The 12,493-nt window shown below is 42.8% G+C and overlaps 2 protein-coding genes across 9 annotated transcripts in view; both read right to left on the bottom strand.

Annotated features, from left to right (window-relative positions):
- Positions 1-12,493, bottom strand: part of lpgat1 (lysophosphatidylglycerol acyltransferase 1) — a 183,112-nt gene that overhangs the window by 61,595 nt on the left and 109,024 nt on the right. For 7 of the 8 annotated variants that reach the window (XM_041213773.1, XM_041213815.1, XM_041213772.1 and 4 more), the window contains one exon: positions 11,460-11,566. The exons of the other annotated variant lie outside the window; for it this stretch is intronic. In XM_041213773.1, the coding sequence (XP_041069707.1) occupies positions 11,460-11,566 (107 nt within the window). The remainder of the gene's footprint in view (positions 1-11,459; positions 11,567-12,493) is intronic. 8 annotated transcript variants of the gene reach the window in all.
- dtl (denticleless E3 ubiquitin protein ligase homolog (Drosophila)) overlaps positions 1-12,493 on the bottom strand; it is a 168,827-nt gene that overhangs the window by 123,796 nt on the left and 32,538 nt on the right. The gene's annotated exons all lie outside the window — the stretch shown is intronic.

The following is a 12,493-nucleotide window of genomic DNA, read 5'->3' as shown; positions in this document are numbered from 1 at the left end:
GTCACTAAACGGCTGCAGGGCACCCTGAAGCGGGGGGTTGTAAACAGCCAGCCGTCATAGTCCACATTGGTATGAATGATATAAGCAGAAAGAGGGATCTGGTCTAGCAGTCAGAATTTAGGGAGCTAGGTAGGAAATTTACAAAAGTAATAATCTCCAGATTACTCCCACTATCATTTGCAAATATAAAAATAGGAGGATAAAGCAAATGAACGTGTAGCTGAATAGATGGTACAGGAAGGAGGGCTCTAGATTCCTTGGGCACTGGGACTGGTTCTGGGGGGGAGCTGGGACCTGTGCAGGCTGGAGGAACTCAGGTCCGACAGCATCTGTGGAGAGAAAGACAGAGTTAACGTTCCAAGTCCATATGACTTCTTCAGAACAGTCATATGGACTTGAAACATTAACTCTGTCTTTCTCTCCACAAATGGTGTCAGACCTGCTGAGTTTTTCCAGCACTTTTTGTTTTTGTTTCAGATTTCCAGCATCCGCAGTATTTTGCCTTTACCTGTACAGGCTGGACGGGTTGCACTTATACACAGCTGGGACAGAGTTCCTGATGGGGGATTTGCTCGTGCTATTGGGAAGGGTTTAAACTTACTTGGCAGGGGTGTGGGGATCAAGAGGTAATATCAAAGGTGCACAGAATACTGGGAGAGATAGATAGCACTAGAGTAGGAAAAAATAAGCTGGGTTCACAGTAAGGGAGGAAATAACAAAGTCTAAATTGGGGTTACTGTGTGTGTATGTATGTGAATGCATGAGTGTGAAAATAAGACTGGTGAGTTACAACCACAGATTGCCTTGTGGAAATATGATATAGCGGCTATAACAGAGACCTGGCTCAAAGGAGGACAGGCTGGGGTACTAAATATTCCTAGATGCAAGGTATTCAGGAAAGATAGGAAAGGAGGAAGAGGGGAAAGGATGGCAGTATTGACTAAGAACACTGCAGTGCTGGAGAGAGAGGATGTCTCTCAGGGATCAAGGACAGAGTATATTTAGCTAGAGCCAAGGTAAAAAAGGTACAATTACATTGCTTGGAGTAGTCTATAGGCCACCTAGTGGGAACAATGTAGTGGAACAAATTTGCAAGGAAATTAGAGGTATTGGTGTTGGGACCCCCGTGCTTCCTCATATATATATATTAATGACTTAGACCTTTATGTACAAGGCACAATTTCAAAATTTGCAGATGATACGAAACTTGGAAGCATTGTTAACCGTGAGGAGGATAGTATAGATCTTAAAAAGGACATATACTGGTTGGTGTAATAAGCAGACAAGTGGCAGATGAAATTCAATGCAAATAAATGTGAAGTGATTTCTTTCACAGAGAGACATTATAAAATAAAGGGTATAATTCTAAAGGGGTAGCAGGTGCAGAAGGACCTGGGTGTATAGGTGCATAAGTCATTGAAGGTGGCAGGGCAGGTTAATAAAGCATACAGCATCCTATTCTTTATTAAGGGTGTGGAGTACAAGAGCAAGGAGGTTATGTTAAACTTGTATAAAACACTAGTTAGGCCTCAAATGGAGTAGTGTCCAATTCTGGGCACCACACTTTAGGAAAGATATGAACGTATTAGAGAAAGAGAGTGCAGAAAAGATTCAGGAGAATGGTTACAGGGATGAGAAACTTCAGTTATGTAGATAAAGTGGAGGAGTTGGGGCTATTTTCCTTGGAAAAGAGAAGGTTGAGAAGAGATTTGTATTCAAAATCATGAGTGGTTTGGAGAGAGTGGATAGAGAGAAACTGTTCCCCTTATATAAAAACAAAAAAACTGCGGATGCTGGAAATCCAAAACAAAAACAGAATTACCTGTTCCCCTTGGTGGTCGGATCAAGCATGAGAGGGCACAAAAGAAGGAGACATGAAGAGAAACTTTTTCTCTGCAGCAAGTGCTTAAGATCTGGAATGCACTGAAAGTTTGGTAGAGGCAGGTTCCATCAAGACATTCAGGAGGGAATTAGATTATCTGAAAAGGAAGAACGTGCAGGGTTGTGTGGAGAAGGTCAGGGGAATGGCATGAGATGCACTGCTCATTTGGACAGCAGGTGCAGTCATGATGGGATGAATAGCCTCCTTCTGTGCTGTAACAATTCTGTGAAAACTAATGCAAAACCAACTCAAGGCACTGCACTGCAAGATCTCTCAGTTTCCACAAACACTAGAGATAGCGATGAACAGTGCATACATTCGTCCTAAATATCACTCAATCTTCATTGATTAATTATTTTAAAATTACTTTTAAAAATAGATACTGCTTAAAATTCTACCCACCCAAATGTTTTCCCCAAGTTCCTGAAAGCAGAAATACAGTACTTAACCCATATGGTTACTGTTCATGTATGAGAAGTCACACAGTTGGCAGGCTATTTTATCACTGGAATTGTCACAGCTAATCACCAATCCTTTCCACATCCATTACGGTTCCAACAGAGATCACTAAAATTGTTTTGGTCAAGCATTTTTTGGGCTGGATGATTTTTAAAATTCCATTTCTGAATCCCTCTACAATATTGCTTGTACACTTACCATTGAGCCACAGCTGTTATCTCTGTGCTTTCCCAGGAGGCCAGCTGAGCATCACTATAATTAGGTCTCAAAATTCCTAGAGCCCGAGGCAGTGATAGAAATATTGCAGAACGTTACACCACACGGAGCCAGCAAGTTGTATTAGGAAGAGCCACAATGGGTCAAGGTTCGCAGCTCTGGAAATTGCTGTTGCTTGACAGTGCCCTCAGAATTATCATAAAGCATGATAAAAACTTGCTTCAGATCCCAGGATTGGTTTGGGGATTGCCTGCAATATAGTTCAATTTGATGGTTAAGGATAGTAGTGGTGCTGCATAACTTTGCCATACAAGGGATTCACCTCATGGAGGCCCTGGAAGAGAAAGGACAGAATTTAGCAGTCCTGGCACAGAGCCAAAAGTGGGCAGCATTGCCACTAGCAGCAGGAATGGCTGGACGACCACATTAATCCAGAAGAGATGTGGGGCTTGGCCAAATAATGTGGCAGAGGCAGGAACAAAAATATTGAGTTGGCACAGCTGATGGGGTCAGGGGTCCAGATACCATTTTTAAACTGTACCCGGACCTGTTCCAATGATAAAATAGCCTACAAGCCAGCAGCACTGTTTTTTGCAGAGGCAGCGAAGAATCACCATCCTGAGCAGCTCTCTAGCTTCATTTTGCACTAATTCTCCAGATCTCCAACCTCATCCTTGTTTGTTCTGACAACAGCGTAGAGGGTGGCTCAAGGCAAGTAGCTCTGCTCAGACAAATGGTGGCGAGTTCAGTGATACCTCTCTGAAGGTTTTCCTCCTGGCTGTCCACAAGAATAGAAAAATTAGGGGCCGGAATAAACCAGTCAGCCCCCCGAGCCTGCTCCCCCATTCGATAAGATCATGGCTCTTGAATATATTCAATGACCCAGTCTCTACTGCTCCTTGGGAAAGAGAATTCCACAGACGACTGACCCTCGGAGAAAAGATTTCTCCTCATCTCGGTCTTAAATGGGAGACCCCTAATGTGTAAACTGTGTCTCCTAGTTCTAGACTCCCCCAAAAGGGGAAACATCCTGTCAATATTCCCGCTGTCAAGTCCCCTCAGGATCTTATATGTTTCAATAAGATCACCTCTTATTCTTATAAATTCCAATGGGTGTAGGCCCAACCTGCTCAACCTTTTCTCAAAAGATGGACCCCTTCATCCAAGGAATCAGTCGAGTGAACCTTCTCTGAACTGCTTCTAATGTAATTATATCCTTTCTTAAGTAAGACCACCGAAACTGTACACAGTACTCCAGATGCGTTCTAAGGCCCTGTACAACTGCAGCAACACTTATGTATTTTTATACTCTTACCCTTGCAATAAATGCTAATATTCCATATACCTTCCCAATCATTTGCTATAGCTACATAACTAACATTTTGAGATTCTGGAACACCCAGATCCCTCTGTCCCATAAGAATTCTGCTGACTCTCTCCAATTAAATAACATACTACTTTTTAAATCTTCCTGCCAGAGTGGATAAGTTCACATTTTCCCATATTATACGCCACCTGCCCAAATTTTTGCCCATTCCTTAACCTAAGTTCCTCTATAGACTCATATCCTCTCAAATTAACTTTATGTGATAGTTCATCATAGTGTGTAATTAAAGAGCGTTGTTTCCTTTATTCCTGTGTTGTATGGTGTTAATGTCTTCTCCTTGTTAGCTGTGTGAACACTTACACAATCATTTGCAAACTTGTATGGATGAAGGTAGAGTATTGCCCTCTCTGTGGTTGGGATGACAAACAGAGGGGCTTGTTGACAGATACTAGTGAGTAGTGATTGTGGTGAGATGTAGAGGAAGTTGTGGGATTGAGGTCTGATGCAGAGGCCATCATGCCTGCTGAAATCGGTTGTGAATGCGGGAGTCACGGGCCTCCCTCGCCTGTCTCCCTATTGCTTTTGAAGCTGGTGCAGGAGCCTTAAACTGCTGACTTGACTGCTCTCTTCTCCCCATCTTCTTTGTCAGATGAGGCGTGTGGCTCCTCCAGGTCTTCAGTCTGCAATATCTTCCCCCTTTGCTGTGCAAGGTTGTGTAATGCACCACAGACGATTATCTGGGAGACCCTTTGAGGTGCAGAGTGTAAAGCATCGCTGGAACAGTCCAGCCAGTGGAACTCAACTTCAGCAAGTCGATCACCTGCTCAATTCTTGTCTGTGTTGACCCATGGCATTTGTTATACTGCTCCTCAGCTGAGATTCAAGGGTTCCACACCAGTGTCATCAACCAGGTTGAGTAGATAACCCTCATCTCCTAGAATCTAACCATGCAAGAATGCAGAGGTCTTGAAGAGCTGTGGTATCTGAGAGTGGTATAGTATGTAGGCATTATGAATGGTCCCTGGAAACTGAACATACACCTAAAACTTAAGTCTTCAGTGGTAACATGTTAATAGAGTGGAACCCTTCCAGTTAATAAATGTCACATGACCCAGATGGCCACATGGGTGCAATCGATCACGTCCTGTACTTGTGGGAAGCTTGCAAAGACCCCAAAGACCACAGATCCGCCTCGCTCTCTTGGGCTGGTCCTGTAGTGCATAAATACTCTAGCCCTTTTGAATAGGGTACTGATTACGTAATGAGCGGCTGCCTGGGAGATCCTGGAAGGAACTGCTTGCATAGAATTTTCAGAACGCGTGACTTTCAGAGCCAGAGGCATTGGGTTCCTCAAGAGTCCAGGGACTGCAGGTCGTCCTGCAGCATAGTACACAGGTCTGTGATGCCCTCCTGAGACATCTGCAATCCTCGCTGGCATTGGCTCTCTAATATTTGAAGATAGTTCATGTGAGATGGGCATCCGACATGGACCTTCGTCTGACTGGCCCCTGGTTTCCTTGCTCTTGACCTTCCTCAGCATTTTGTTCTGCCCCAGGCTGAATTCCATGCTAATGTCCTTATGCTATTTATGCATCTGCACCATTCCTCCTCCGCTTGGGAATCCAGGCAAACTGGGTGAATGAGGTCCATGGTGGCTCAAATATTCACAGACTGGCAATGGTATGCCCTCCTGGCTTTGATAATACACCTGGTGCCTGTGAGCGAAGCACTTCTTCTATCCTCGCCAAGCTCATGCAGCCAGTTGAACCTGCCTTTCCTTCTCTGCAGTGATCCTGTGCTCCCTCCACAATGATCCTCGACCTCCCGCCCACCCCCCACCGTGACCCACAACTTCCTCTCACCTATCTCAAGACGACTGCAGAGTTATGGAAGACAGTTCCAAGTGGCTCACCTTCCCCTCAGATTGACTCACCTGCTCACTGCCAGCTTTAAACAATTGGGGACCTGAAGGCCTGTGATCCCATGTGCCTCATGTTGAATTTGAAAGATACAGCTTGATTGCAAAGTGTTCTACATAAATGTATGATAATGATATGCTAAACAAGTTAAATTACCTTCTCGCCACATTCATTTGGCATTGCCATCCTGCTTCCTCCCTGCCGCCAGGATAACTTGGGCCATTTGATCCCAATGGCGGCCATCAGATACCACACCTCTGTCAACTAACCTTGTGCTGCACTCCCTCAGCCAGCATATCCAAAGGCAGTAAGGCAGCAGAAAGATAAAGTAGCAGCAGCATAAAAAAGATGCAGAGTCCAACTGTATTCAACCCAAGCGGAGCTTCCAACCTCATATACTCTCTATCACAAAGACTTCCTACATACATCTCTGTAACATTTCCCATCTTTTGCTGTAACACTCATGCCATTCCTTTGTCACCTCCATACTTGGCCATTCCAATGCTCACTTGGTTGGTCACTCATTCTCCAGAGAAAAACTTCCAACTCATTCAAAATTCTACTAGTAAGTCCAGCTCACCCATTGACCCAGTAAGATTGGCTTGCAGTTCTCCCATGCTTCCAATTTAAAATTCTCATCCTTGCGTTTAAATTCCTATCACTCTTCTTCACCTCTAACTTTCTTCAGCCCTATAAACATGCCTCTATAAACATGCCTCCTTAACCACCCCCCCACCCAAAAAAAACACTATCTTCCAACACTGGCATTTTGTGCATTCACCCTTCTCAGCCTTCCGCTGGTGGCAGTCCTTTCAGCTGTCTGGGCCCCATGCTTTGGAATTCCCTCCCTAACCCCTCTGCTTCACCATCTCTCTCTTCTCTTAAAACCCATCCACTTGACCAAGCCTTTGGTCATCCCACCTCTATCTCCTTACTTGGCTTGGTGTCTCTTTCTATTTGATTGTGTATCTGTGAAGCACCTTGGCTTTTTTTAAAGGTTACAGGTGCTATGTAAATGAATGGCGTAGAAAAGGAAAACTATAAAAGGATATGGGGAAAAGACAGAGAAATAGGAAAAGGAGAAAAGTCCAGTTGAAAAGTTGGTGGTAAGAGAGTGGTTTAGTGAGCAAGTTGCCTTCTTCAGGCTGTAACTTTGTTGGCCAGCATCTACCGAGCAGTGGCAACGAAAGCCGCTGGAATGATGCTGCGCTCATAAACTCCTCCAATGTGATACGTCAGCACATTTCTAATGGGGTCTTCTGATCCCAGCTTTCACAGAAACATGCAGTGCAACATCCCTCGGAGAACTCCACTGGAGCAGAATAGTGTCGGGGGAAGACAGGGCAAGTCCCCCTTTTCGCAGCAATAGCTACTGTATGGTAAATTTAAAGATCCAGATTTAATGCTAGTGGACGGGAAAGTGAGTGGTCAACTGGGTGGGTGGGCGAGCGGGCAGGGTAGCTCAAAGTTGGAGACATTCATGCAGTTTCCCAGGGAGCAGGGGAATTGCCTATTGGAAGTTTAAAGTTCTTGGGCAATTCCCACATAGGTCCACGTATCAGGACTTTCACAGGGTCTCGACGTGCATCTTCAGTCATACGCCGGTGTCTAATGGTCTGAAGATGGCAATATTTGGCCTGAAATATTTTACACTTGGTCATGTTCCAGAACTTAATAGTTTCTTCTCTAGCAGTACAGTTGGTTGAACCTCACATGATGACCATCCTAATATTTTCTGGACTGGCAGAGATTCAACATTTCTAAATTACATTTCAGGGGTCTTCTGAAAGAGAGAGTTTCCTAGTGTATTTCTGTAAAGTTAATTAAAGCAAATTTATTTAAAGGTAATTGTCAGGATATGTTTGAAACAGAGATAAAAACAAAAACAAAAAAACTGCGGATGCTGGAAATCCAGGTTTGGTTATGTCTAATATGATTCACATTGCCTGAAGTTGTAGAACTAATTAAATGTTAGTATAGTGTCTTTCAGGATTTCTAGCGAAAAGTTCTGACTAGATTAGCCAAAGTCACCATGTTTGTCATTCATCCAGTCACATGGGGTTCATCACCACCAATTTTGACAGCAAAAAAGTGACTTACTAACTATCTGTAATTGACATCCACCATAGTCATGTAGCTAAATTGTCCTTTGATGTGGTGAAGACCTTCACAGTGTTGAATTATGTACCAGCTTCAAGGCTGTTATTTTGGCCTGACCCAGCCTCTATAAAATGGATATGGCAATACATCCCCAACATTTAGTCTACACTGGGATACATAATATGACTTCTCTAACATCTTTTCCTTTTAAACCAGTACAAGAACTGTGACTGGAAGGCCCTCAGAACTCTCAATATAAATATACTATTGTAATCTCATATCCTACTTGCTTAGCCTAAGTACTGCTGCCTCCCCTGCATGACAAACTTCATGATTAACAAGAGCAACTCAAAATCCTCAACTACAAGTATTATGAGACAACAGGGAGGAAGAACACTACTAGAAAAGCTTGTATAATTTGAAGAAAATACCAGGGTAGAATCTCAGGTGAGAGATAACATGACCATGCAGTTCATCGTGCTGAGGGCAGATTGGTTTTGTGCAGATGGCAGTGGTTTCCAAGATCAACTAAATGATTAGCATGTTGCCACTTGCTATTCTGGGGATATGCTTTTAACATTAAAATAACAACTTGTATTTATATAGCACCTTTAATGTAATAAAACATCCCAAGGCACTTAATTAGCTAAGTGTTATAATGTTTTACATCTGACAGTATTAGGACAGATGGTTAAAAATTTGGTCAAAGAGGTAGGTTCTAAGGCGTGTCTCAGGAGGAAATACATGTACAGAGGTGCAGAAGCTTAGGGAGGAAACTCCAAACTGAGGAACTAGGCAGCTGAAAGCATAGCCAGCAATGGTACAGCAATTAATATCATGATACTCCAGAGTTCAGAATGAGATCAGCGCAGATATTGGAGGGTTGTGGGGCTGGAGGAGATTGCAGAGATGGGGGTTGGGGTAGCAGGGGCCATGAGACCAAGGAGGGATTTGAAAACAAGGATCAGAATTTTAAAAATTGAGGTGTTGCTTAAAGTGAGCCAATGTAGATCAGTGAGCACAGGGGTGATGGCTGAACAGGATGTAATAAGAGTAAGGACATGGGCAGAGTTTTGGATTGCCTCAAGTTTATGGAGTGTAGAATGTGCGTGGAGTGTGTTGGAATAGTCTAGAGGTAACAAAGGCAAGGATGAAAGTTTCAGCAGAAGATGAGCTGAGGCAGTGGTGCAGCGAGGCAATGTTATGGAACTGGAAATAAATGGTCTTAATAACAGTGCAGATAGGTGGTTAGAAGCTCATTTCTGGGTCAAATACAACATTGAAAATATGGACAGTCTGGTTCAGCCTTAGACAGTTGCCAAGGATAGGATGGAATCAGTACCTAGGGACAGAGTTTGTAACAGGAACCAAAGACCTTGGCTTTGGCCTTCCCAACATTAAATTGGGGGAAATTTATGCTCATCCAGTACTGATAGACAAACAATCTTATAATTTAGTAACATTGAAGGATTCAAAAGAAGTGATGCTGAGGTGGAGTTGGGTGTCTTCAATGCACATGTGAAAACTGACACTGTTCTCTGTTTGCAAATCCTGCAATTTGAGAACTAAAAGGAGAGAAGATGTTTATAATAGGTTTCCAATCCAGATTGGGGAAATTAACAGTAGCATCAACCATCTGACCATCTCCCACCACAGATGCACTTAGAGCTAGAGGCAGCAATATCTACTTCTTCTATTCTTTATCCACTTCAGTGCTGTCTGAAAAGATTAAAAATATTCTTATTTACATTCAAGCCTGAAGACAATTTGTTTCAGAAATGCGGATGAATAAAATTTAGTTTAAATCTTTAATAGCCTCACTACATCAAGTCATGGTTTTACCAAAATGGAGTTTTTTAAAAAACAAACATTTATTAATAAAGTTAATTTTTGCACTGTGATGGATTCACTACTCAGTAAGATATTCTGAATACCCTGTAGCTCCTTCAAATTTGTAAAAATAAGTATAGCCTTTCTTCTAGGTCTAAGTTACAGCATAGTAACAGGGACATTTGGCCCAAGCTGTCTGTTTTTGCTGTTTTTCTCTATGAGCCATCTTGTCTAATCCATTCTCAATAAATTTTAATATTACTCTTTTCAAATAACTGTTTAATTCTCTTTAAAAGAAAATAGTCTCTACTTCAACCACTTGAGATAGCGGATTATAAATATCAACTGTGTAAAATAAATAATTCTAAACTCTCCAATTAATTTTTTTGTGATTTTAAGTTTGTGCCCACTCCTTAATATTTCACTGACCAATGGCAACAACCTATCACTTACTCCATTATAATCTTTCGTTACTTTGAAGACCTCTACCAGGTCACCTTAAGGTTCTCTGTTCTAGTAAAAAACACCTAATTTTTAGACCTGTTAAATTAAAGATCATACTTAAAAAAACTCAGCTTAGCTGCAATAAATCAAGCACAGCTAATTCCAAATCTCGCAATTTACTTACCAAGCCTTGATCCAACTGAAATATGTACACCTGGCTTCTTACAGTGAGTGTTTGTGATTCATGCTAAACAGGGATCATCCTTCTTGGTTTGATCAACTCTTAATTGTGACCCAACCTGAAGTAGCCCACTCTTGGCCTTGGGATTCATTTTGATCTGTATCTGAAACTTGATTACTCAATTATAGTATGCCATCACTTAGTAGTTTTATGGAAAGAAAAGTACTTTGGATAACTTTCATATCAATAAGTTGGTCTAGATTTCAAGAATTAGGCAATACTGCTTGATGAATAAAATTCCAGCCACAGCATGAATTACCATCATGCCAAGAGATGAAAGTTTCTTCTCCTCTTTTCCAAGACTTCAAAATAATTATATTTACAAATATGAGGTGACAACAAATGTTTTCCACAACCCAAAAACATTGTCATGAAAATTTCACCGGAATTTAGTCACCGTGTTGCTCGATGCCCTCTATATTGTCAAGGGATAGGATCTGATCCGATTAACACAAATGCCAAAATTCTCAGGAAGTAGGCACAAAAATAATCAAATGGAACACAGAATGGGAATTTGGCTTGTTGAAAAGACTTTTTATTTTAATGAGACTAAAGATGTGTATAAAATTATTAAGAATTATGTAAAACTTTAGAATTCAAAGTAGTGCTGAGGTTACACACTGCAAATTCCAGAATGAGAGCTGCCAGCTACCTTCTTTAAGATAAATAACAGCAACTCAGGTAACAGTATTCAGTGAGTGGCTGAACCCTTCCCAACCACAAAATTTCCAGATCGATTAAAACACATTAGGGGAGTAACTCTGTCTGTAGCAGGTATCTCTTAATATGGATAGATACTGTATGGTCTGGATCTGGTGAACTCCAATGCAGTGGTTATTTGCAAAAGTTTACAGCACCTAGAAGTCAGTGCTGATAAATTTAAGTCCTAAGCCATGTCACAAGACCAAGGCAAGGCAAATAGAACTTTGGCTTGTATTGCTAGGAGGGTACAATATGAAGGTCATACAATAAGGTCCATCGCTCAAAACAAAGGTAAAGTGTAAGCTCTTTTCACATCCTGAGCAGCTAAGCAGAACTCACCTGTTTCATAAAAATGTGCCAAAAGTTCATCTTTTTCGACAAACCGCTGGTACAGCCATCTAGTGAGTGCCTCTCTCTCTATAGGAACATCCTTAATGGGATAGATCCTGCAGAAAAGAAACAAGGAAAGCACTCTTTAACTAATCAGGGAGGCAAACTTACCGCTTGGGGATATTCACTGCTCCAATACTTTCTTTAAAACCCTGTATTGTAAACCAATGGGTTCCCAGAGTATTTGTACCACATAACTGTCAGGCCAAGATCATCACAAATAAAAAAAAGTCCAACCACTTCCTGTAATAGCCAGAGCCATTCCTCCACCATCAACATCTTGGTGGTGTCACAATTCTGAGCTTTATAAGATTATTGGGCCTGGACTTCCTTGGAGTGGCAATCAGTGCCAGATTGCAGCTCTCTGCCGTTTCTTACCTGAATTATTTTTGCCCAACTTGTCTTGCCCAACCTTTTGACCCAGGCCACGTGAGTTCTGGGCAGTGCAGCATGTCCCCGGAGCTTTGCGTTGAAGTGCAGGAGAGTTGAAGTGATGGAGGCCATGCCCCCTTTTTTTAAACAGTACTAGGTGATGGAAACCAGGTAAGTTTAAAGGTCCTTGGTAGGCCAGGGAGAAGTGCCTAAGGTGTAAGTGAATAGGATCTGGGGGTTGACGACAGGTTCCGAGGAGGAGGTGGTGGTGGAGGTGGCAGGGGGGTTGGAACTGGAGGTGACCGGGTGAGAAGGTCGGAGGTCGGGGGAGGGGAGTTGGGCATTGCGGGGGGGGGGGGGGGTGTTGGGGGAGAAATGGGCCTTCGGAGGAGCGGGGTAGGTTGGTCCATCCTTCCAGTAGGGGGAGGGGTGGTGGTGTATCAAGCCTCGAGGGTGGTGGGTTGGGGAGAGGATGCTGGGCCTTGGGAGGAGGCGCGCTGTCCAGTTGGGCCTTGGGGGGTGGGTGGTTGATGGGAGACGGGATTGTAGGTGAGAGTTGGGCCCTGGAGATTTGGGGGGGGGGTGGGGGGGTTGGTACAAGAGCTACCCAG

Source organism: Carcharodon carcharias, chromosome 2 (assembly GCF_017639515.1).
Source record: "Carcharodon carcharias isolate sCarCar2 chromosome 2, sCarCar2.pri, whole genome shotgun sequence".
Classification (NCBI taxonomy): Eukaryota; Metazoa; Chordata; class Chondrichthyes; order Lamniformes; family Lamnidae; genus Carcharodon; species Carcharodon carcharias.
The sequence above is the reverse complement of the archived record's forward strand: the minus strand, read 5'-3'. Positions and strand labels throughout refer to the sequence as shown.